The 26,557-nt window shown below is 44.5% G+C and overlaps 1 protein-coding gene across 4 annotated transcripts; it reads left to right on the plus strand.

Moving 5' to 3' along the window:
* The first annotated feature begins 347 nt into the window (after positions 1-347).
* Positions 348-26,557, plus strand: LOC106817357. 4 transcript variants are annotated; one of them, XM_014822017.1, is made up of 4 exons: positions 348-767; positions 19,804-19,894; positions 20,281-20,331; positions 20,694-26,557. In XM_014822017.1, the coding sequence occupies exons 2-4, from the start codon at positions 19,864-19,866 to the stop codon at positions 25,274-25,276; spliced, it is 4,665 nt and encodes a 1,554-aa protein (XP_014677503.1). In that variant the 5' UTR covers positions 348-767; positions 19,804-19,863; the 3' UTR covers positions 25,277-26,557. The 4 variants fall into 4 exon arrangements, with proteins under 4 accessions (XP_014677503.1, XP_014677509.1, XP_014677517.1 ...); XM_014822023.1 differs by lacking the exon at positions 348-767 and adding an exon at positions 14,752-14,926; XM_014822031.1 differs by lacking the exon at positions 348-767 and adding an exon at positions 16,046-16,116.

Raw genomic sequence — 26,557 nt, forward strand, 5'->3', positions numbered from 1 at the left:
TCTTTCCGAGACACCCGACTGCCTTCGTGCAACCTGTATAGCCGCTGCTACCGCCGCCGCCGCCGCCTTATTTTCCCGTAAAAGGAAAAACATACGTTGCCGCAAGTTTAACGAGAGCGAATTCCGACCGACTTGCCGCAGACGCGCGCATTTTCGCCATACGGCGAATAGTCGACGCAAGTAATGTTACTGCGTTAATGCGGCCGTACATTAACCGGCCGACGAGAAAACAACCGCAGTCACCTACAAACCCACGCAGGCGCGACGCGCGGGGCGACTCCAGTATATACGGGTCCCCCGAACACACGCGCTAACACGCCAGCTAGCGGTATACGTGCTCACAGTCAGTCGCAGCTTCGCAGAGAGCGGCGGGGCGTCTTGAGCCGATGCAGGCATTCAAGGACGCATCTCTAGATTTTTTATCGCGGTGCGGCAAGGCCGTTAGACGCGCGCAACTATATACCTTTTGTGTATGCGTGATTAAGCAGCAAGCAGACGATCCGCCCGTGGGCTCACCACAGGGTTAAGATTCGCCAGTTCTTCTACGCTGGTTCTCTGCGTTAATCGGTGCGTTACATACCGAAGATGCAGTTGGGACTGTAGGAAAGGGGGTACTGGAGGTGGCACACGCCCGCTCTCTCCTGCTGTCTGTGTATCTGAATGACAACCAGGACATCTTCGCGTGACATTAGTAGATGGATGACGCCGACACATTCTAGTAAACAGGAGAATTTGCCGCCTGCGCTGAAGCCACGTCTAGATCAAAGGTAACAGATTTTCTATGCAATTATCGGGATACACTTTATTGATTTGAACCGCGCTCTGTGTATAAACCAATAATATCTGAAGAAAGCGAATGAAGCCTATATGCAATAACAAAAAGAACAGCAAGAAATAATAGGTGTCAATAGGCTTAATTAGGCTTAATTAGGCTTAACAAGACTGTGCTTGTCAAGGCTGAGCTTCTAGATTCTGCGTTAACAGCGAAAGCGGGGTGAAGCAAACATTTCCTCTGAATCCGGGTTTGATGCGGTTAAACTTATAAGATATAACGCCATGCTCTAGTTATGTGTGGTTCGCTCCTTGTTAACGATCGAGTGGTAACGACAATGCGTTATTGGCGGTATTAGAGCTCGCCTACCCTTTCAACGACAGCAAAACCGGACCCAGTTTCTATTCGTTACGAAAAATAGAAAGTATGAGATTTAATTTCGATAGGGCTGGCTGGAAACTTTCATTCAGGGCGGCTGTGTATATAAAAGCGGGTCAGCGCTAGTCGATCCCCCCCCCCGCGTCACGGTTTACAACGTACGCCATGAACACATACTCGCATGCTCGTACGCGCCAAGCCAATAACATAAATTATATCGCGAGTTTAGTGCGCAAAGATTATGACGACTATATACTTGCCCTGCCCTCATCGTAAAATTCGGAGATGCGCGAATAAAAATGGCGCGGCGATGTACGCAGCATGGACGTTAGTCTAATTGCCAAGTATGTTTCGAGGAGCTTTCAGAATGGAATAGCCTTGCAATGCATTAAATTCCCATTAGCTCACCGGCGTGCTTAATTACTTCAGACACCGCAGAGGTGCCACCTGCCAATGACAAACTTTGCTCATCGTGTCTTAAACGACCTTACAGTTACATCCAGTAGTATTTTGTTCATGAGATACGTTCTTTTCAATTATAATGATCTCTAATGGGGAAAAATATATCGATTTTATGTTAACTGGGTAATGTTATAATTAATAACCGCTCTATATATTGTTTCTTTGAAGACGAGTTAATTGTAAAGATATAGGATTCAGATATTACAAATAATGTTAGTGGCATTTATAAGTTATAGACATTGCCTCGTTGGTTTAGAATTGTTTGTGCGTTTTATGGCTTGCAAATGCATTATCAATGTTTTACAAATAGCAAACTATATATTCACGGGGTTAAACGTTTTGTGGATATACGATGATGTAACACAACATCAAACGCTTACGCTTATACGTGTATTTCACATCAGCCGGATTATCAGTGATGAATTCACATTACTAATTCAAGTTTTCTTTTGTATATCGCCATCGTAAAATGACGCTCGTGTCCAGGTGTGGAATACTAGCAGTTAGAAAAAAATTTGTTGCAGCTCTACGGAAAATGCGAAAAAAACACCCATAATCGCTGTCTATGATCGGTGTTGTGAATAGTTGTGAATAGAACAAAACCCGTCGGAATTCTTACTCGCTGGAATGATACGTGAAATTGTTTCGACAGGTGAGACTGGGTCACGTGACATACAGGTGCGATATCGTTCGCTTCTTATTGCGTGTCACAACCATTTAGCACTTCTCTTAGTTTTCATTGCAAACATATAAGGGTATTCAACGAATTCTCGAGTAAAACACCCGTGCGTGTAGGCTCGTTGTCGCTGAATACTAATCCTATGTAAAGTCAACTAGTATGCGCATGCCCTTCACGATTACGAGGCGTTATCATGCCAAGTTTGAATTTAATATAATTATAAAAGCCGGTTATGTCGGCCCACCTGCATGCACGGACTCCTGCCTGATTCGCTGTACCCCATGAATAGCGCCTACTTTGCATTACGTCATCGGATGAATACACTTAAATTGCTATGGTACGCGTGCTGTTTTTGAACCAGACGGCGTAGAGGTTAAATACGCCGATTAAATTGTAAAATAGCGAATAATCTCGCGCCTCGAATACTTCGGTCCGAGCGAGACTGGCCCTAATTCACGGTAATTATTTTTGTTGTGCTAGAATCTTGTCTAGTGCCATAGAGCTCTACCAGCGTAGGCCTACGTCATACTTCAAGGTAGCTCTAGTACTATAGCCCGCGGATCGCTGCCGCAGCGATCCGCGGGCTATAGTACTAGAGCTAACTTCAAGGCAGGTCATGCCGCATATATGGTGGTATATGGTGTATTGATTGTCGATGCACATGCGCACGGGTGAGTACGCTGACGACAGGTAGAGGGGACAGTTAGCGTACCGTCGATACAAGCAAGCGGGTTTCCAGCGTATTAACACCTGTCGGTATCGTGCCACACATTTCATTTTCGAAATCAGTCAAAATGACACCCGTTTTTTTCTCTCTCGGTTGTCTGAAAAGAATACTAGCTTTATTCCACTAAACAAGACTTAGTGTAAATCACGATGCAGGCGACACACGAGCGCGTAAATTGACAACATATACGCTCACTTTGGCAGAACTAAAGCGCCGACACGTTGGATTAAAAGCAACCACATATATAGACTATAATTACATTGAAAAAGTAGGTTATGAGTGTCTATAGCATTCGAAACTTCACACGGGAGCTTTTCCTTCCAAATGAAACTGATAGATGTTGCTAAATAACGTAAGCTGTTGTGAGCAAGAATTATCTCTTGCGTTCATCTCGATCTTATAGGTAGCGTTTTTGTAACCTTTCTCGTCGTAAAATCAAGATAAATACTAGCGATGCGTAACGGAGCAGGCGCTTCTCTACATTATGTATGAGTCATAATCTACCAGACCGAGTGGTAAAGCTGGATCCTGCTCATTATTTACCCGAAGCTCTACAGGATGTCAGCGATTACGCGTGAGAATATAACCAATGAATTCCCAATCGTTATTCAAGAAATCTCTGAAGACGCTCCCAGACGAACCCATGCACTGGCTTCCAGTTGCTATCGCTTAGATGTAAAAAAGGACACCCGCTGAACAAATAGATAATAGACGGTTGGGGGAACCCATGGTGAACAACCTTAGGGCCTACCTGTAGGTGAAAGTATGTGGGAACTGCGACAACGGCGTGACGGGGCAAGATATACGGGGATTTTAATAATCCTACGCGAGCCGATTGCGCATGTAGAGTGAGCTAGACGACAACAGAAAGTCGGCAACGGTTCCGTAAGCAAGCGCATAATATATCGCCGCAAGAGCGATTACAATGCTGCCGTACTTTTTTATAGCATCGGTATCCACGATAATTAACCAAGTGAGAAATAAGAGAATACCGTGAGAATCACTAATGCCGCAGTCACGACGAACGTGACGTCACTGATTAACTGACGTATGTATCGGAGAATCTATACAGGATTGCGGACGGACGAACCGGTGCGGTACGAGTAATGTGAAAGACGATGAAAATCAAGAACGGAGCAGTAAAACACTAACGGGGATTAAAATCCGGGTGGGGTGCCGTATGAATTGAACATTGCGCATTCCTTAAATATTTGCAAGCTAACGGAATGGGAGATAAACAACGTAGCCTACGTATGATCGCCAATGGGATTATATATATATATATATATAAATATTTCTACATGGGCGCACTAGGTATTGTCGCGATTACATCGACATGGGCCAGTTATTATTCAAATCACGTAGAATAATGAAACGAGTTTGCACTCGTATTATTATACAGCAGCATTTGGACATTTTATTGATATATGAAATAAAAACGAGCGTTTATGAAGAGACGCCCACCTGCATCACGATACTTTATTTGCTAAAGAATAAAGACGAGCAAGAATTCGCCTGTTATCAATGATCAAGTTACCGCCCTGCCGTTCTCATATTTGAAATTTGGCGCTTTGTCTATTATTGCTGTTATTATAGGAAGGTCATGGCTGATGTCATGGAAACGTGCAATCGCATACAGCACATAGCGAGGTGTAACTATTTTAGGTGTCTATATGCTTGTTATAAATGCAAACCCCTGCGTTTACGCAGTTATTGCAAACCAACACGTTAGAAAGTGCTACCGTATCCGCTATCAAACAATGCGTTGGTCCGTCTGATTAGTCAGTCAATGAGTAAATCTGCGCATTCTACCACGGGGATGTTGGTATACCCGTAGACAGTTTCATGATAAAAGCGTGTCCTCCTTGCGCTTTGGCTATAATGATCTGATATCAAGGTCTCGGTAAGTCCCATTCAACGACCCCTGGCGACGCTCATTCTGATTATTGACGCCAATGTGCTACCTAGTTGCCTACTCTTCGTGTAGGGACTTTTCAAGGTTCATAGTGAGTTTTGCGTAGCAGACCGCTCTAGATTTGTCTCTACCAAGTCATTCGGGTGATTTATAGCTATTATTGCTATGCGTCGCCATGGTAACTAAACCTGCAGGCACTTTGTTGGGACACAGCACTGTCACATACGATAAATATATGCTGTGACCTTGTCCAAAATCTGAATATACACAAAAAAGAGGTAAGGTAGGAAGGTTACAAGAATGATAGCTGTAGAGCAATTACCAACATGGATAGACGGGTAGGAGAGAGCGGAAAGTGGGAGAGAGGATGAGGAGATTGTGAGTCTATGAGCGTGTGAAAGTGAGTGAGTGTGTGAATGAGCGAGTGAGTGAGTGAGTGAGTGAGTGAGTGAGTGAGTGAGTGAGTGAGTGAGTGAGTGAGTGAGTGAGTGAGTGAGTGAGTGAGTGAGTGAGTGAGTGAGTGAGTGAGTGAGTGAGTGAGTGGGTGGGGTTGGGTGGGTTTTGGATGGGTGAGTGAGCGAGTGTGAGTGAGTGCGTGCGTGAGTGAGTGAGTGAGTGAGTGAGTGGGTGAGTGAGTGAATGAGTGAGTGAATGAGTGAGTGAGTGAGTGAGTGAGTGAGTGAGTGAGTGAGTGAGTGAGTGAGTGAGTGAGTGTGAGTGAGTGAATGAGTGAGTGAGTGAGTGCGTGAGTGAGAAACCGAGTGGGAGGGAGGAAGGAAGGGAGGTAGGGACCACTATATTTATTAACTGGTTTACTATTGACAGCTAAACCTAGCAAGAATGATACATTGAATCATATCATATAATTACAACAGTCTCTATCATAAAAATACACTTATATATTGCTACTGAAATTAATCAATTATATTAATATACGCTAACATTTATATATATACAAGGGCAACATCAATTTCATTTAGAAATAATTTACAGCAAAATACTAACGAATATTATACATTTTGTACAGATTTCCACAAAAGTTTACCATTTTGCTTATCCTCAAGGCTTACGTCACACACGCGTGCAAGCGCAAAAGCCGCTATAAATTAACGCGGCTACACATTACTATGTTTAACAGACGTATTTTTTTGCCTTCGCATAGGCTTTGAGCGATGAGACCACTGATACGAAGCTATTTAATAGACGACGATGAACAATAGTTTATTAGTAGTTTAACGTGCTAAATGCATGTGAAACGGGTAGAATGCGAATTAGAAGAGTAACGAATACTCTCAACCTTTTGCACGGGTATTGCTCTAATAAAGATTAAACGTTTATTGACGAATGAATCAAATCAATCACACGTTTTATTTATAGAGGAGATATATCTCTATGCTTAAGCCAAAAAATTTCATGAAATTTCCAGCACCTAATTATGTTACCACATAAATTCTGAATTTTTATGTAAAATGGTATTTTGGATATTTCTCAATTACCACAAAGGGTGAGGAAGCAAAATTTTTGCCACAGATTAAGCACAATATGTAACAAAATAGCGCATCAGGATTTTTTTTTAAGTTTTATAATTACTGATAAAAAGAAAAAATACCGCTTAAAATTAAGTTGTGTTAGAATTAAAAATTTGAGCGAATAAAGTGGCATAACTAATAAAATACGGCACTTAATAACAATCCCTGACGCGCTTTTTTACAGCAATATGTTATCATTAAAACGAGTGTAAAATTTAATTAATCCGAGTTGTAATCACAGAGAAATATCCATTTATACATCGGCTACTATGTCAGAAATCGAAACAGAGAAATCAGCGTTTTTCTATTATTCACAATGATCGACCGCCTGTGTGCAAAATGGGCGAACGTATGTGAAACATCTACTGTTAGTACTTACTGTGACATATCCATGACTAACTGACACTACTAAATTGGTAATATGTTCCATGCATGAAAAATCGGTAAAATTTTGCTTAAAACCTTGAGAGTATCCTTTAAGTAAGATAGTGTCAACATAGAAAAACTAGAGATTTAATATAATTTAATTTAATAATTTAATATTATGTTTAAATAATAGACTATTATAGGGATCTATGGTAATTCTGCAGGATTGGGCACAGATATGATATAATGCTGTTGTCTGTAGGCTGATGTTTCCTACGCTAATCATATTCCGCGTAACCCGTTATTTGCGCCAATTAAATTTCATGCTACGACTATAACGACAATAAAGAAAGCCATGGATTGCGAATGGAACGATTCGGCTGGAATAACTCGAGACGTCGCGGGACGCGAGTTTTTAAACCGTAAGATGGCGACTGAAGATTGATAAATTATTCATGACATGACCAGGGCCGTACGCAGCAGGGGGGCAGCAGGGGCAGTTGCCCCCTAAAGATTTTCAGAGTAGGCCTTTTAATGGGACAAATACTGTACACGTTTAGAAATAAAATAGAAATGTGCCAAAAGGTTATCTTAAATCATCAAAGAAATATTACACTTTAAATAAAGAAATGTGAAATTGCGAAACGTTAGGGCACAGGGGGTATGGGGAGTACCTTTGCCCCCCTACAGAACATTTCCTGCGTACGGCCTTGGACATGACACATGGTTCGCGTTTCTGATTTGTGCGAAGTAATAATTCACTTCTCTCAAGACCACTTCACGAGCCCAAAACCATATTCCTAACCCTAACCCTAACCCTAATCCTAACCATAACCCAACCCTAAACCGACTCGGCTATCTTATATACGCGTGTCATAGTACCAAATTAATCTATGGTGTACGTGGGAAAGCGACGCATACCACGCTGCGCGACTGCTCGGACGAATAGCGCATACGAACAGGTGTCCGATGCTCGGACGAATATCCACGACATTCAACTCAATTCAGCTAGAGAATGTTGCGTTATGTTGGTCTTACATAAAATATAGTGAAATGTAATGTAAAGCAGCGACCGGCAACGAATCAGAAACGCGAACCATGTGTGATGTCATGGATAATTTATCAATCTTCAGTCGCCATCCTACGGTTTAAAAACTCGCTTGCGGGACTAGACAAAAAAACCGGGGGCCGCAAAGCTTATGCGCGACCACTCAAAACCAGCTAAGCTACGCGACGTGACGACTCATAATAATAGGCTCAATGCAGGAAATAACATGATAACAACAACTCGTTACTTTACTGCAATCTTAGCGAATTGTCCGCGCACTTCCGCCAGGCAGTGTCTTCTGCGTCGTCACGTGCCCCCGCAGATGAACACGTAAGCAATATCGAGCGCGCAGCCGATGGCTGACGCGGGGAGCGTGGTTGCGTACCACCGCAGCCTCTACTCATAGCTAGTCATTCGCGCTAGCTGCCACCAATGAACACATGCCCGCGGGGAGTCTATGGGACTCGTAACCTGCATTCGAGTTTGTAGCACGCTATAAATCTCGCAGAAATGAAAGTCAAGAATGCGTTCATTTCAATAACAATGAGACAGACAAGGCCACCGGCAATTCCTACGCGCGCATGCAGCTGGTCGTCACGTGGACATGGCGTCTATACCTGCTGCAGACGTGCGGTGACTTGTGTTTTTGTCGCGGGTGTTCAAACATGCGTTTTTGAAATGAAACAAAACAACATTTTAAAATGTGAGAATACGAAAATTAGTGACGAAGCGTAATAAGTGGCAGCTCAAATCTAGATCAAACAATCCTGCGATCAAATGAAATAAGAGGATTGACATTGTTAGCTGGAGGTGTAAACAGTTTGATAAAATCACTCTGGTACGAAAACAAAGGGATAAACTACAGCCTAAAAACAAACATTAGCAAGTACCAGCACGCAAAATTTAGGATAAGGCTAGAATTGTGAAAAATAATTTCGCCATGGAGAGTGAGAGAGGGGGTACGTGTTCGCTGCATGTGTGTATGTACTCGTTTGTGCATGTGTGTCGGAGAGACAGGGTTTATTTTGGCGAATCATCTTCTGCAACTGTGCAAATGGCTATTAGCGCTCCATGACGCAGGTGGTCTGGGGCTAACACAGGTTAGCGAAACCTGTAGGACTTGTCATGCTCTAAGCTTCATTACATATTATTATATTAAATTGCTATGAAACAATAGTTTTTCGCAATTCTCGTATTTTCAACGCCATCGTTAAAAAGTATATACTATAACTATCCATAGAAATATCTACGTTTCAGGTAACTGTTTTAAACAGTATTTTCGTTATAGATGACGAAAGTGAATTGTGTTTACAGTGGAAAAATTACAAAATCAAAAAGGGATGGCAACTAACTAGATTCCCTGTATTTATTCATTTCACTTACACATGCAGTCCTTATCTTTTCTATCATTTGGCATAAGTCGTTAGAGCAGAAAGTTTATTTAATCCAACTCATAACATTAATATTTCTTGAGTGGATTCATACAATGTTAGAAAAATGAACAATTACAAGTTCGAATCTCTACTACACATGCTACAATCCCAACTTCAAAGTCTGTACCCATCTCCATTATATTAAATATATATTAGCAGAAATAATATAAATATATTTAATATATATATTATATTATTCGTATATTAAAATAATCCTAGCAGAGGTAGATAACGGCAAATAGGAAGAGATCGAGACGCTTGAGGTAAAGAGACAAACAGAGAAAGGTTGACGATATAGTATATAACGACAGCGCTGAAGTGAAAGGGGGGGGGGGGGTAACCTTGGTGAAATATAAGGAGAGGAAGGTAGAAGAGGCGAAGAATAAAAAACTCTCACTAGAGGAAAATGTTGCAAAATGCAGCACTCTAACGAATGTTTTCTCCTAACGCTAAACATGGTAACAAATGGTCACTTAATTACACGTCGCGTTAGACGCCGAGTGCCCATCGTAAGCTCTGAACAGTGTGCCGATGTTTACTCTCCAAATAAGCGCAGTGCCTATTTTGACCAAGTATGCTCCACTTTACGTGACAATTGCGGAGAGAGTTCTGTGCAACTAAACGCTAATACTACCCTTGATATTTTTAGTAAACACACGTTCGTGTAGTAGTCTAGAAGCCTTTTCCGTCCCAGAGCAGCTTCCCACTTTCGATAAGGAGGGCGCCCATATGTAGGTTAGACATTGAAAGGGTTCAAAGAAAGTAAAACATTGTCAGTGTAATCGTTCGAAGCGATTACTGACATATTTGTACACAGCCACATAGTTGGCAAATATTTAGAGGAGCTATACACACAGGTTATAAGTAGAGAGGCCGGACCTGCCGCGGAAGGGTGCATTTGCATTAGTGGGTTACCGCGGAGCACGCTTCAGCTCTGGTAGCTCTAAAGAAACGATCAGAGACGTGTGTAGTGACGTTAATCAGCCGCTCGGGTTACTGCGCTGGCAGAATGAAGACGTCTTCAGGCCTGTGCTGAGAATATAGAGAGTAAGATCATAAGAGTAATATAGAGTGCTGGTGCATAAACACGTGGCGGAAGTAATTTATAAGAATATGACGAATAAGCATAACCACGAATTAAAAATTTCTCTAATAGCAAATTAAACGTAGAAAGAAACACCCGACGCGAAAGAATGCGTAGACGAGTGAGCAACACACGCATGCATGTAATCATTTGGTGACTTAATATATTATTAAATTAATATAATATTTTAGTTTCCTGCTCTTTCAAATAATTATTTTTGCAAACCACTTCTATCATAAAGCCGACACATTCGTGCTAGGTGTAACACTATAGACGGCTTTATGCGTAGCGGATAACACTAGCTAGCTGGCACGTGAATTCTTAAGAAAAGTTAGTGCGTTTGGCATTTTAATGCGCGTTAACGATGTGCAGGGCGGCTCTTTCTATTTCGCCGTTCGAGCAACGGTAGATGCTGTAGCTGTACAAAGAAATCTTCTTTCACCTAAAAACCCAGCGCAATACGCTGTCTGCATACATAAAACGTCGAAGGCATCTATCGTAACTAGGCTAGTGAGTTCCGCCGCTGATTGAACGAACTGATAGTCAATCTCACAAATACCTCTATCTCAACGAGTCGACAAATGCGCGGGAATGGTGTGGACCAGCCGGCTGGCGAGGCGATCCTATAGCTTTGAAACGCTACCGAATGAAATCACGCATTCAATACATTCGTATTTGTGCATTTTTCTCATACATGTATAGCATAGATATTGCAAATTATACGCGTACAGTATGTTTAAAGCTTAATTGTCACATAATATGTCGCTATATAAATGTGGAATTGGTGACGCATACCCACAAGCGATATCAGCACTCAGCGGTAGAATGCGACGACTTATATGGCCCATATGTATATATATGCGACTTTAATTACACTTGATGAAGAATGAAACCAAGGTCAAACGGAACAAGCGCATTTATTTACATGCAAGATGCTACATACGGCTGTGCGGCACCTGATCGAGTGGTTTCTAATGGCGATAGTATAGTATTGCCTCTGACTGACAATGGGACTAGCATCGTCATTTATGACGTGCACGTCGTAAATACTTCTGTCCGAATGACAGGCTGTGTCGCCTGCGCGTGACAGGGTGTGTGACAGGGAATTCGCAAACCAACGCTCGTGTGTATCGCAAGCACGCGTGCGTGCGTGTACGCGCGCGTGTACGTGGACGCAGGTCTGCGAGAGCGCCCGCGTGTGAGAGTGTGTGTCCACGTGTGAGAGAGTAGGCGGCCAAGAAAAATTGCTGAGAAAGGGGGTGGGCCAATCGAGCGAGCGAGAGAGAGGGGGGGCGATGTGAAAGTGGAAAATGAGGGGGGGGAGACGAGCGAGGGGAGGTGGAGTACAAGCATGCCCGCGTTTTATAGCATCACGAATATGCATCATGGCGCGCAGAAAATATTATGCATATACATATTCTGCTGATATTATGCTGGTTAATAGTATGCGAAATTAAGCAGTCATGCAGAAAACTGCGCAGGCGAGCACCTTTAGAATAAGATTGAGGGCGTGGTGTTACCTTGCCAATTTCTCAATTGCATATGTAAGGCCATAACTATAATCCGGAACCAGCTCTATTTCAATACAATAATGGTTGCTCTGCGCATCACATCTATTAATGAGAGGTTAGACAGGGAAAATTTACGCGCAGACAGCTAAAAGTGAATGAGAGAAGTGGAGATTGCCCAGCAAGATAGACAGCTAACTAGAGAAATAAACCGAGAGATATGAAGATTGAACCTACGCGACGAAAATATAGATAATGGTATAGGCTTTGGAAAGACGGGCATTTTTATCATAAGCCAATTTATATGATCCCGTATATTTAAACCATTTAAATGATTGCCGACATTACACATAAATAGGTTGGGATTGATAATATCTGCCAACGAGTAACAGTTAGGTGTTGAGTAACAATAGAGTACAATGGAGACTGTTGTGTAGTCATAACAATGACTAAAATGATAACCTGCTATTAAAATACCCGCTGGTGTAACTTAACGCGACGCGTTCCTGTGAATCCCAGACAATCCAAGATAGCGATCAAGAATCCGATATACCAGCATGTCTATTGCCAAGTAAACATTATCTCTGGGATGCCAAGCTGCGATTAATTGGGTGTTTTGAGTCGGGGCTTTTTGATACTATCGGTCCGATTAGAACCAGTAGCAAAAATGTGCGTATTCGCGGCATGCATGTTTATTAAATAACAAAGTGAAAGTTCATGGTTGAATTTTTATGGAACATCAACTATCAGTGAAAAAATCCTTTGTATAATATTATGATACAAGAGAAAGACCGAACAAAATATATACGTTTATAAACGAAGGGAGTGAGTAAATGAATGAACAGAGAAGAGGTAAACAGTCACCATAACTCACATGATGACTAAGAGCGACACATTTACGCCTACAATCCCTCACCTGTGACTCGTGGACAAAAGTACGCGTGACGTAACAGCTAGTACCGCACTACCTGCATTCTTCCCACATCATTAAGTTATGCTTAAGCATAAATCGACATCGTCATCGACAAGAATGGATGAACGTGGAGCCGAAAGGGCATCGTGCGCGTTTGCATTACCGCCCAAGCGTCGACCTTGCAACCGGCCAATGTTGATCGATCTCGATATAATTCCGCCGGTGCAGATATCGTGCTGACATGTCGAAGGTGAGACGCTCGTAGTCTAGTGCTATTCTCGCACATGGGACACAAGTATACATCCTTGCGCTGTAGTCGACGCCTGCTGTTTCGTTACACCTGATAGTAGCTCGGATATGAAAAACATATTCATCCTCATGAACGAAGAGCGATTACATCGTATTAACTGTCACGGAGACCGAAGCCAGGGTTGGGATTTCGCACGTTGTTTTATGGACCCAATAAAATGTCTCGCTCACGTTACCCATGGGATTATAAAACCTCGAGATTAAAATCTTTACGAAACAAGTAAGGATTTCGCAAGCATGCGATCGGATCTAAGGATTGACGCTCGCGCGCACATGTGTCGCTTGCAGTTAACAGATCCCTCGCGACCCTGCTTGCGCGCACAGCAAGCTTTGTTCGCAAGAGTCACCAAGATTTAAAATGATTAAACCAATGTCAAATTACTATATTTCGTGATATGGTCGCCAACTGTGTGCTTGCCCACCCACACGCCCGCATGCGTCAAATCTATTTTCTTGATCAATTAAGCAAACTTTTCTTTTCGCGTGCTTCATGCATGCCAGTGATTTTAAAGGTTGTTCGCGGCTGTCGGTAATAGGACGGCATTGCATCGATGCAGGTCTGCGGATCCGTTGACCTCAGCACGAAATGTCTCAGGTGCGTGGGTAGGCGCGTATAGAAAGTGAAAATGCGTCACCCCCCGGACGACACGCATCTGAAGTCACGAATAGTCAGCCCTCCACCTTGCCCCGTGCCGGAACCGAAAAAGCCACGCTCGCTGTTTTTAACAAAGCGCGCGTTCTTCGCACCAGTGGCGCGGGCGAATATCTCAAATTCCCAAGCCTTTCGTAATTATACGCATTCCTCCAGCATAAAGACGACCTTAGAACGGGTTGCTACGGATGGTGCTGTCGCGCGTAATATGTACCTAATAACGTTTTCGCACGTCACTCGTCGCGTACACGCGAGTACACGCGGTCACTCTGCAGGGGCGGCGCTAGATGGGGACTGTGGGGGCTTCATCCCTGCCCTCAGATAGGCTTAGCCACCTGTAGGAGGGGGACTCAGCAATTCGTCGGGGAACAATTTAGGAAGTAAAAATACAATCGCTCGTCATCTGCACTATCCTAGTAGCAGCAGCTCATGAAAGCAATCAGCAGGACGAAGAGCTAATGTATATATTCGTACATTATATAATAATAACATTTGTAATATATTCCAACATATCAATGGTAATAGGCACAGTAATCCTATTTTATGCTGAAGATGTCTTCAAATTTGGCAAAACATATCGCATCATCCAAGCCCTAGATAGCCTTTGCCTTCCCCATTATCTCAATGTAAGTTTAGCCCCAACCACCCTGCGGGAACCTTCCGACCCTTCCCGTGTCGGGGCAAGCTCCGGTGCCGCCCCTGTCTGGCGGAACAGTGTCCCAGCACGCGCGAGATGACGCACGTATACATGGTGTCCACATCTTCTCATGTTTAGTGAAAGTTTGTGCGCAGCACCGCAGTAGCGGCTCTGCACGCCCCGTTTCACTTTCCGAAGCAACCGAGATGTAGGTCACCAGGTGCGCGAATTGCGTCGGCGGTGTAGACCTACCTACCTGCGCAGGGAGAGACGACTGGCGGCGCGTTACCTGTAGGCGTGTCCTCCGCTTTCTCTCGTTACCGTTCGCCAGTCGCGCATTCCACGCGATTAGGAAAGGGTTAGGAGAGGACGGCTGTCGGTGGCATGTCTCGAGCGAGATCGTGTCAGTCGTATTGTTAACAGGACATTTCGCAGCGTGCGTGTGTGTGTGTATATGTGCCGTGATTTACCGGAGATGCGGGTTACCTGATTACACGAACGTCATTATTTGCAGGTGTGTAATACGTTTATTTTTTACGTGTATATATATATTTTTATTTTTATTTATTATATTATTATAATATCATATATTATATTTATTTAATTATTTATTTATTTATAGATATATTGTATGGTTTATATATATATATATTATTATATAATATATATTTGTGTGTGAGTTTATTTGGTAGAAGCATATTGCTAGCACGTTGAACATAGCCTGCCGTGACGCTTAGCATCGTTGCGACTACAGGCCTGACCAATAACGGATTGAAATAACGATGGAATCAATTCTGCCAGTATTCACGAGTTCTGCGTGTTTATCCCGTTGCTAAGTTTTTATTACCCGCTTGTTACGTTCTTTTACTAGTGGTCTAATTATTCCTAATTAGGTCTGCAATCGTATAAGCTGTTTACGAGAAGCAGCTGTATTTATGGTCGAAGTGATAGCGCCGTGTGTGTATCGTACGTAATATATGAAGTATCTTATATTACATGATGCTACTTCTGGATCTTACTATATTAAATTGGGTGAATCTGTCTGTCACTCTGTTCGCGTCTATCTTCTGCTGAGACCCGTAAGAGGTGACCCAACCCAGTTATATTCTGATGCAGCATGGACGCGCGACATTTCTTAGACAACAAAATTGCAGAATTAGCCCAACAAAGCTATGAAAAACACACACAAAAACGATGGGTATATGTACTTTAAACTATCTATGGTTCATGTACCGGTGCTAGAGTTATATTATAATCTTTACGTTTCTTTAATATTTGTAATGTTCTCAAAATTCTTATGTTTCATATGATTCCTATGTTTATTATGTATTTTGTCTGTTCTTCTGACGAGAGGGGCATACAAGCAATTAATTAATTCATCCAATGCATAAAATTCTTTATTGGACGGTGGGCCCCTCCGAATGCAGCGGTTACTTTTCGAACCGAGGTTTGGATCAGTTCCCCCATTTATGTAGTAGATTCTATGTTGTTATATAGGGGAAAAATAAGAGGTAAAAAGAAAAGGCGAGGGGCGGGGAGGGAGCGGGAAAAAGGAAAAGGGAGCGGCAGAGGGTATGGATGTTACAGCTCTGATGGCAGACTATTTAGCTCTTTCTCTTTATCCGCGGCATCGCGGTAGCCAGCTAGTTCTTTATAGCTTGATATCGGATGCCAACTCGGCCCTGCAGAGATCAGGATGCAGTGGTACGTGCAGAGAGAGAGAGAGAGCGCCCGCTCGTATCGACCGCACTCTTATATCGTATATGCACCCGAGATAACTCACCGATTCAAATGAGGCGAAACGACTGATTTCCTAATCCATTCATCGCGCGTAATTAGGAGGAAAATTTGAGGATATATAGCTCTATACTTCGGCTATCATGTGTGACCGTGTCGTCGCATGAGAGCAGCGTGCAGCGGAGAGGAGCTGCGGAATAGCAGTTGCCTATGTTTGTCGTATAAGGGAGTCACGAGAGGTGCAATTATATAGTCAAGGTCTGCCCACATGCCAAACATTCCTGCAGACCAATCTCGCAACATTAAAGATACTCAATACGAGATGTACATTATATAATAATAACATTTGTAATATATTGCAACATATCAATGGTAATAGGCACAGTAATCCTATTTTATGCTGATTAAATTTTAATGATTGCTGCTTTAGATGTCTTTCAGTGTGCCTTCAAATTTGGCAAAAACATATCGCATCATCCAAGCCTAGATAGCCTTTAGCCTTCCCATTATCTCATGTAAGTTTGCCAACCACCTGCGCGAACCTTCGACCTTCCGTTGTCGCCGCAAAGCTCGTGCCGCCCCCTGGCTGGCGCGAACGCGTCCAGCAGCGCGAGATGACGCCGTATACATGGTGTCCAATCTCTCATGTTTAGTGAAAGGTTCGTGTGCGCAACCCGCGTAGCGGCTCTTGCCACGCCCGTTTCACTTTCCGAAGCAACGAGATTTAGCGTCACCAGGTGCGCGAATTGCTCGGCGGTGTGACCTACCTACCTGCGCAGGGGAGACTGGCGGGCGTTACCTGAGGAGTGTCCTCGCTTGTCTCTCGTTACTCGGTTCGCAGGTCGCGGCTTTCGAGTTAGGAAAGTGTTAGAGAGGGCGTTTTCTGGTGCATGTCTCGAAGCCGAGCTCTGTGTCAGTTATTGTTAACAGGACATTTCGCCAGCGTGCGTGTGTTGTGTGTGTATATGTGCCGGTGATTTACGGAGATGGGGTACCTGATTAACGAACGTCTTATTTGCAGGTGTGTAATATTTATGTTTCGTGTATTATGTATTTTTTTTTTTATTTATTTATTTATTTATTTATTTATTTTTATATATTATATATATTTATTATTTTATATAGTATAGTATATATATATATTTTTTTGAGTTTTTTGCGTGAGACGTATTGCTAAGTGAAATGTGCGTTGACGAGTATCCTCGTGCGGATACGCCTGGCCATAAGACTGATACGAGAATCCCTCTGCAGTTTTCGAGTTGCTGGTGTTATCCGTTCATTGTTTTAGTTACACGCCTTTTCTTTATTTTAGTGGGTAATTATTACTAATGTAGGCTTCTGCATCGTAAGTGTTGAGGAAGCCAGCTGTCTTCTGTCGAAGTGTAGCCGACACCGTGTCCTGTTCGTAGTTTAATAGTAGTGTTCTGTATATACTGATGTACTTCTGGGATTACCTATATCTATACGGACGCCGACTCGGCCCTGCAGAGATCAGGATGCAGTGGTACGTGCAGAGAGAGAGAGAGAGAGAGAGAGAGAGAAGGAAGAGAGGAGAGAGAGGAGAGAGAGAGAGAGGATGAGCGGGCCGCTCGTATCGACCGCAACTTCGTTATCGTTATGCCGGTACTCACCGATTCAAATGAGGCGAAACGACTCGATTTCCTAATCCATTCACACGCGTAATTAGCAAGAAAATTTCAGCGATCATATAGCTATACTTGGCTTCATTTTGTGACCGTGTCGGTCGCATTGGGAGCGGACGTGGCAGCGGAGAGGTGAGGCTGCGGAATAGCAGTTGCCTATGTTAGTCCGGTGTAGGAGTCACGAGAGGTGCAATTATATAGTCAAGGTCTGCCCACATGCCAAACATTCCTGCAGACCAATCTCGCAACATTAAAGATACTCTAATCGAGTTTGACTACATTAATAATGATAGATTCGTGTATCTATTCACATTCAATGGTAATAGGCCAGTAATCTATTTTATGCTGGAAGTGTCTTCAGTGTGCTTTCAATTTGGCAAAACATATCGTATCCCAGCCCTTTAGATAGCCTTTGCCTTTCCCAATTATCTCATGTAGTTGTAGCCAACGACCTGGGAACCTTAGGCCCCCCTTTTCCCGTGTCGGGGCAAGCTCGGTGCCGCCCCTGCTGGCGGAACAGCGTCCCAGCACCGCGCGTATGCGTCAGTTATACATGGTGTCATCTTCTCATGGTTAGTGAAGGGTTGCGCGCGCACCGCATGTTTAGCGGAGAGGAGGCCTGACGAATAGCATGCACTATTGTCTGTTCCGTATAAGGGAGTTACGAGAGGTGCAATTATATAGTCAAGGTCTGCCCACATGCCAAACATTCCTGCAGACCAATCTCGCAACATTAAAGATACTCAATACGAGTTGTTCATGGCGTCTTTTCGCGGATGAAACAAAGTGCTTGGGCAGAGATACAAACAGATTTCTGTAGGCCGTACAGTGCATGTATGGTATCCGCAGCTTTTGGTTAAAAATAACTAACGACAGAAGGTATTGTAGTAAGATTTTGCTGTTTTCAGAAACTCTCATTACCGAAATTTGTCTTCGTTTTTTTCAGTTGATAATTTAGTTGTAAGCTGTAACTACCTTTTATAAAGTGGATTCCCTGTTCTTTCTCAAAAATTGACTTAGCTTTGATGTTTGTTCTGTCGTCAATTGGCATGACGATATATACTATTAATAGTTTGTCAATCGCAATTTTGTACGGAAAAAATACGCGAACAATCTAATGAATTACAGCGTATTGCGTTCTGGATATACAAGCATTGTACACGCATAACTTGGGATTTTAAAATCTATAGTCTGTACCTATAGTATAAAATAGTATATATAGTATAAAATCTATAGTACTGTACCTGTATTATGTAAGTAAATAGATGCCTCTGCAGTGTGTACGAAACACGGAACCCGGAATTGAAACGATTGTCAAAAAAGAGAATAAACGGTGTGCGTTTACCAGGTGTTGATATAATGCCTTGGAGCGGTGTGTCGTATGGATAACACTTACAAAGCCAAAAAGGAACACACCTTTCCTAATAGTCACGACTGTTCCTTAGCCTATAGACCCAGTTCTACATAACAAAAAATCTGTAAAACGCGCGTAATTTGCTTATTTTAAAAACTAAATCACTTCAAAGTAAAGCTGCTGTCTAAGAGAGCTTCTATCTACTGCTGCGAAGATATAGCAGTAGATTATAGTATCGTATATAAAATAAGGTATTGAATGCTCGGGCCTACTCAAGTGCATACACACACCTTCAAAGGTGCACTTACGCGCGCACACACACGCATGCGTGCACGAGGGCGCACACACAGACACACGTGCACGCACACCCATATACATGCAAAAAATTCGTACACACGCTCGCGGCTGAAAGGGCGGCACATTACAATTTTACGAGTTTATTTCACAACTAAAATTTGTTGTTCCAATGTGTCTCAGCCGATCACAAGCTCGTTTCAATGTCAACCTGTCAAAACCTTTATCGATTATTTCTGGTTGCAGCTGTTTGTTTTGCGACCTTGTATTAGAGGTCATTACACAGATTGTGCCCGAGGAGACGTAAATCGTCTTGCCTTGTGTATTAGTCCTGATTAATGTACTCTCGTGCGTTTCTTGCAGAAACTAGACGCGTCTGCTATCTCTACCCGGATACACGAATACCATTGACACACACGGAAGATGACACTGAAAAGCAAATGGAAGAAACTGGGTACGTACGCATTGTAATGTACCTCTGCGCGACGTGGCCTTATTACAGCTTTATACGTTCGACGGCGACGCAAAACAACAGAACTAATCATACGACGTAACGAGTTCGAATCACGGACGAGAAGCATTCGCTCATAATATTCGCATATAATGTGGATTTAAAGTTGATAGTATATACAATTATTATTGTACATACATGTATCTATATATGTATATTACATATGTGTATGTAAATACATGGATGTAGCATCGTGCAATTGTAAACGTTTGTAGTTGGAAGAGTTCAGCATCTAGTGATTAATATGAGTGTATTGATGAGTAATTAGTATAATGTTTTACAATAATTAAAACCGTTACTAAGAAATTGGTTTCTAATTTCACTTATAGTTCTGAGACCACGAGACAAGCGGAACGCTAAGGAGACTAAGAAACAGACAGGTAGGCGAGGGGATTATAGGGCTTAATGGCCCTTTCTCACCGTTTATTTACGAAAATCCTAGCGCGCACGTGTGCATGTGCGCGCGCGCGCGTGCTTGAGTGCGCGTGCGTGTAGGCGGGCGTGTTTATTTGTGCGTGGGCGTGTATGCAGGCGGGCGTGTTTTTGTGTGCGTGTGGGTGCGCGTGTGCGTGCGTGCGTGCGCGTGTGAGTGTGTGCGCGTGCGTGCGCGTGAGCGTGTGTGAGCGTCAGTCTGTGCGTGTTGGTGCGCGTCTGCGTGGGCATGGGCGGGGTTGTGTGTACGCTTACATGTCATACATTTGCTGTGCACTTTTGTAACGCCACATACTATTTTGCTGTTTAGTCTCCGAGCCGAAAGCGATAGAACATGGTTACATGAACGCCTACGACTCGGAGGGGCGTTCCGCGCAGAGCAGCTCTGAAGAGGAAGCTATCCCAGCTCAGCAGCTACAAGTCACCTCCGTCGATGCTGCCCCACCGAAGCCTGTCAGGAAAATTCGACCGATACCTCAACTGCCGACAACTAAACCGCCTGTAGAGGACGCCAGCGGTGAGCATGTCAATGACGATTCGAATGAGTGCGTCGCCGGCGCCGCCAGCGACAGCAATCCAAACCACACGAGCGAGTTCTTCCCGCGGAAGATGCCACACCGATACGCCCGGCGGAAGTTCAATAATTCGAACGTGAAGATGACCTTTGGCAGCACGCCCGACCTCCGCTCGCCCATCGATGTGTTCACGAGGGAGAACATCTACGAGAATGTCATGTCGACGTTCGGAACACCAAACAATTCGAAGGACATCTCCAGTACACCGAACCTATGCTCGGACGGCCTATACATGGGAAATGTGCTGAGTACGTTCATGACACCGAAAGCGCACCGAAAACACGATGGCTACTCCACGGACAACGAATTGTCCAGTCGTCGCAACAAGCGCCTCCAGAGGACGCTCTCGTCGGTGAGTCTGCCCGGAAAATCAGACGAACCGAAAAACATCTTCGAGCAAAATTCTGATGACGACTACGATCTCTACACTAATAAGGAAAACGACCGAGGCGCCCCCTCGACTTCATCAGCCGATGTCGTCTCAAATAATTCGACTGAGCGTAAACCGAGTCCGCGTCCAAGACGCAAGCACAGTAAGGGCAACGAGGGGGCGGTGACGCAGGAAGGCTGCGCACTTGCGATGACATCGCTGCCGCAGTCCACCGAAAAGGAAGCTAGTCAGCAGAACACGGCGGCGGCGATCACGAGCGAGATGCTCGCCACCGTCAAACTACGACCAAAGAGCGGCCGAGCGACGGAGATACCGACCGTTCCAGCGCCACCTGTCTCAAAGACGTCCGCTCCGGTTGCTAGGCGACCGCGCAGCCCTCTCAAGCGCTCGGCAGCCTTCTACGGCGCGCCGATCACAGCGATGCCGCCTGACGCCGACGCGCCTCCCCGGGCCGACGTGCCAGCCAGGAGCAGTCTGCGCGACGACGCGCGATGCAAGAGCGCCTCGGCAGATGCGAGAGCCGACGCGCCGCCTAGCCGAGGGCGTGCTGCGTGCGGCCTGAAGACGGTGAAGAGTGAAGCTGACATACTCTCCTACCAGCTGGGCGGCGGTGACCTCTACTTTATACCGGATGCGACGCCGGATCTCTCGCGCAAGGAGTACGACACCGGCTACGAAACCAACATGGAATCGGGATACACGAGCGAGGCAAGCATTCGCAGCAAGGGCGCGATTCTGCAGCAGGTGAAACATTCCGCGTCGATTTCATCGACGGACGCCAAACTGCCGGCGCCTGAAATGTTACGGGAGAAAGCCGCCGCCGTAACTACAGAGCTCACGGAGGCTCATTCCGCAGCGGCGAAACAAGGGACGGGTGCAGGTGAGTCGGTTGCCAAGCAACGAGCAAACTCGTTATCCAGTTCCATCCTTGCTGCGGCGGCGTCTCGTAAATCAGTGCAGAAACAGAGCAGTCAGGTGGAAGCTCTCCACACTGATGTGTCATCGAGTGAAGACGCTGCGCTCAAAGAAGGAAGAAGAGGAGGAAGAGGAGAAGGAGGAGGAGAAGGAGGAGGAGGAGGAGGGGAAATATTTCCGTGGGATTGCGGCGCACCAGTCAAGTCCGTGAAGGAAATGCCAGCGAGAGCTGTCGACGACATTCAACCGAAACGAGAGTTCCTAGCGGATGTGCCAAAATCACCAAGAGTCATTAATAAAGTCAGCAGTGTGCATTTATCGGCTCTATCCGATGCCATATCAAAGCGCAGCATGCAGTTGAAAGCGACATCTGTTGACGATGTTGAAAATACTGTGAGTTTTTCAGAACAAACAGATTCGAAGCATGGCCGACACTTGAAAGCGACATCTGTTGACGATATTGATGACACTGTGGGTTTTCCCGAGCCAAATAAATCAAAGCGTAGCATGCAGCTGAAAGCGACATCTGTTGACAATATTGATGACACTGTGGGTTATCCCGAGCCAAATAGATCTAAGCGTAGCATGCAGTTGAAGGCGACATCGATTGACGACAGAGATGATACTATGAGTTCACCAGAACAAAATGATTACCATCGTAGCACAAAGCTAAAAGCGACATATATTGACGATAGAGACGATACTATGAGTTCACCAGAACCAAATAATTCCAAGCGTGGCACAAAGCTAAAAGCGACATCTATTGACGATAAAGACGATACTGTGAGTTCTAATGAATCGCTGCATTATATACTAGAGAAACGCGAAAGTCAACACATAAATAGCAACAATACAAACGCTGTAATAAAACACAAAAATAGCCACCCGGCACCGACAAATCCGAAGATTGACAAGGGGGAGACCCGCGGCCCACCAACAGCCCCAAAGAAACCGCCGAAAAGTGCCATCGCCGCGGCGATTGAGGAATTACATATAAATGGCAATAGGGAGACTAACGGGATGTCCAATCGACCTCTGGAAAGACAGAATGCTGCGAAGAAGGAACATGTCAATAAAGATGAGTTAACGAGAAGGGATATAGATAGCAGGGTATTCAACAACCGCAATGCACAATCAGTTGGGGGCGAGCAGGAGTCAAGATACTACAACTCCCGCCATGATAGGTCCAGTGACAGAGATGTAAATATGCGGCGGAACAATGACCGTCGCGAACATTCAAATGACAGAAATATGGATATAAGGCCAAACAATGGCCGCCGTGACCAATCAAACGACAGAGAGCTTGATACGAGGCGACACTACGGTCGGCGTAACCACGCACACGACAAAGAGTTCGTTCCGAAGCATTACAATCATCGATTTGACCAATCACATGACAGTGAAATCAACAACGCAAGGCCGCACGGCCACCAATCCAAAAATGTCGGAATACAAGGGAAGAAACACCAAGAGAACATGCTCTCTGACAACGACAATGACGCTAAGGCACAGTTCACGAGACGACCTCGAGGACGGACCCCGAAACACATCGCCAAGCATCACTACCCTCGCTCCGTCGGCGCTAGTGACTACGCACTGTCCTCCTCTGAGACGGAGGCCGATGCATCCTACGAGGGTCACCAGTCGGATACCATATATGGCGTCTATCAGCCGCCGGCAGGTCACTTTCATCCTCCCAACAACTCGAGAGCGGGCCACGTTCCCGAGCGGCTCGACATGCACATGACGCACAACCCTAGGAACGACTACGTCGACGCGTCGCGCTACAGCAGTCCATCCGAGTATTATCGAGAGATGACGAGAGATCACGACAGGTACGAAAACTCACGCAGATACTACGCCGGTCGCAAGTCGCCCGCACGCACGGCGCACCAGTACCCCAACCCGCACAGGTGGAGCGATCCGGCCCAGTACGCTCGATCGGTAGCCGATTACAACCGCCGCGATAGTCGGGCGAATCACAGCTACCAGACAGAGCTTAGAGGGCGCCAGGCGCAGGCGAATATTCCCTGGTCGGGTGATTGGTCGCCGGTCGTGCAGCGCAGACGACAGCCCCCGCAGCGCCGCCAGCGCGACGACTGGTCGCCAGATGTGCCGAGCAGAGCCCGACTGTCGCGCAGTCGCAACGACCTCTCAGAGTGGTCGCCCGACGTTTCGCGCAAACCCGGCAAACAGACGCATCAGCGCGAGGACTCGGGCGACTGGTCACGAGAGACGAGGCGCGCGTCAGCCCCGGCCGGAAAGAGCCGAGACCAGTCAGAGGATCGCTCATCGGAGGATTACCTCTCCGACGAAGAGGAGCTGAAGCGCACGCTGGAATCCTACGGTTACGTCGGCGGCAAGACGGCGAAGAAGTTGGAGTCGCTCACGCAGATGCTGGACGTGAGGCGCAAGGAAAAGCGCATCGCCGCCTCCGAGGAAGGCATCTACAGCGAAATCTACGACACGGTGCCCCTGGCGGCGAAGAAGACGATGCGGGTTTCGCGCACCGAACCCGATCTCAACTCATTGGTGCTACCAGATGGCGTCACGAGCGCCAACGAGCTACGCATGCAGCAGGGGCTTAAGTCATCGCAGCCGGGCAAGACCGTCCGAGAGGTGAAGAACGCTTCTAAGGCTAACCGCCAGGCGGCCGGCGTCTACGAGAAATCTCAGATGCACAAGTCGAAATCGGTGACGAGTCTGGCGACGCAGCGTACGGTGACAAGTCAGGCGAGGTCGTCGCGTTCCACCCGCACTGTCAACAGCAGCATCGCTAACCCGGATGCCACCTACCGCGATAAGTCGATCAAGAAGTGGACGGAGAAGGACGTTGCCGACTGGATCACGAGTATAAAGCTGAAGAAGTTCAAGCCCTGCTTTCGTCATATCGACGGCCCTAAGATCATGATAATGGCGAAGCAAAGATTCCCCGGACTGAACGCTACTTTCAAGGAGACGGCTATCATGCAGCAATCCCTATCCAAGATTAGACATGGAACGGGTTATTAGGTACGAGATAATTTTGTAACGACTTGTGGATAACGAATCCGTAATGCATAGCAATAGTTACAGGATACCTTGAAAATTTTCCCGACTTGCTTCCTTTGCTATAATATATATATATATATATATATATATATATATATATATATATATATATTATCTTACCTAATTATTATGAGCTTGTGAGAAAGATACTAGTATATAAATATGTGCTTTATTTAGAATAACAGAGCTGATCGCATAATCTCTTTTCTACAATTAACAATTCCAATTACCAATTAAAAATGTTTGTAGAAAAAATTAAAATGTAGAAAAACTAGATGTCAATAGATTAAGAAACGTAAATGATAGTAATAATTTTTAGAAAGGAGAGATCATCATAATGTATATAAGGAGGAATCGCTGCTAAGTAGAACATGGGTTCAAAACTGGTCATGTCTGTGGAACTGTCATGTGGATATCTAGATAATATGTCTATTAGGGGTCGTGTTTCACTCACTCTGTTAGTAATCCTTAACATGACATTGAAAATTTTCTTGGACACAAATAATAATGAAATAAAAGTTCTACTGCTTTAACACATCCATGCAGAAATTGTAATCCAATATATTAAGTTAACATTATACTGTAGACCATATAGCAAGCATGTAATGCTTGGTACAATTGCAAGTGAATCTAGTATATAGTGTATCTAGTGTATAGTAAATAGTGCTTTCTATTTGAAACGTGCTGTCACATAGTTACATATATAGAATTGCATAGTTAATACAACGTAGACATATTATACATGCAGCAATAAGGTTCTCTGCAATGTCAATTTCATATCTTGTTGGCTACTTATACCGCACTCATTAGTTGTATGTGTTGTACTATAATGGGTTTTATACGTGTAAAGATTCTAATGCGGTCGAAACACGTCAACGCTTATCACAGGTCTTCATTCTGAGAACTTTAGTTCTGATTCGGTAATGGACTCTTCTATTGCGATACGCTAGAGAATTGACGGGGTAACGTGAACGAAAACGTATGCATGGGTAATAAACGCATGAATCTGTACGTATAGGGGGGGCCTATATAGCTTTTTGCATTATTATTTTAATATAATGTTAATTGCGCGTCGCATATATTTAACTTTTTTAAGTGCTCAATGAATTCATTTCTCATGCTCATTAATTTCTATATGACGCATAGGCACGAGAGTTGCTTTGATTACGCAATAATTTAACGAACTACGCACCTCATCATTTATCATGCCTATATAAATATTTGATATAATTTTAATCAATA

The sequence above is a fragment of the Priapulus caudatus genome, unplaced genomic scaffold (genome assembly GCF_000485595.1).
Source record: "Priapulus caudatus unplaced genomic scaffold, Priapulus_caudatus-5.0.1 Scaffold34, whole genome shotgun sequence".
NCBI lineage: Eukaryota > Metazoa > Priapulida > Priapulimorpha > Priapulimorphida > Priapulidae > Priapulus > Priapulus caudatus.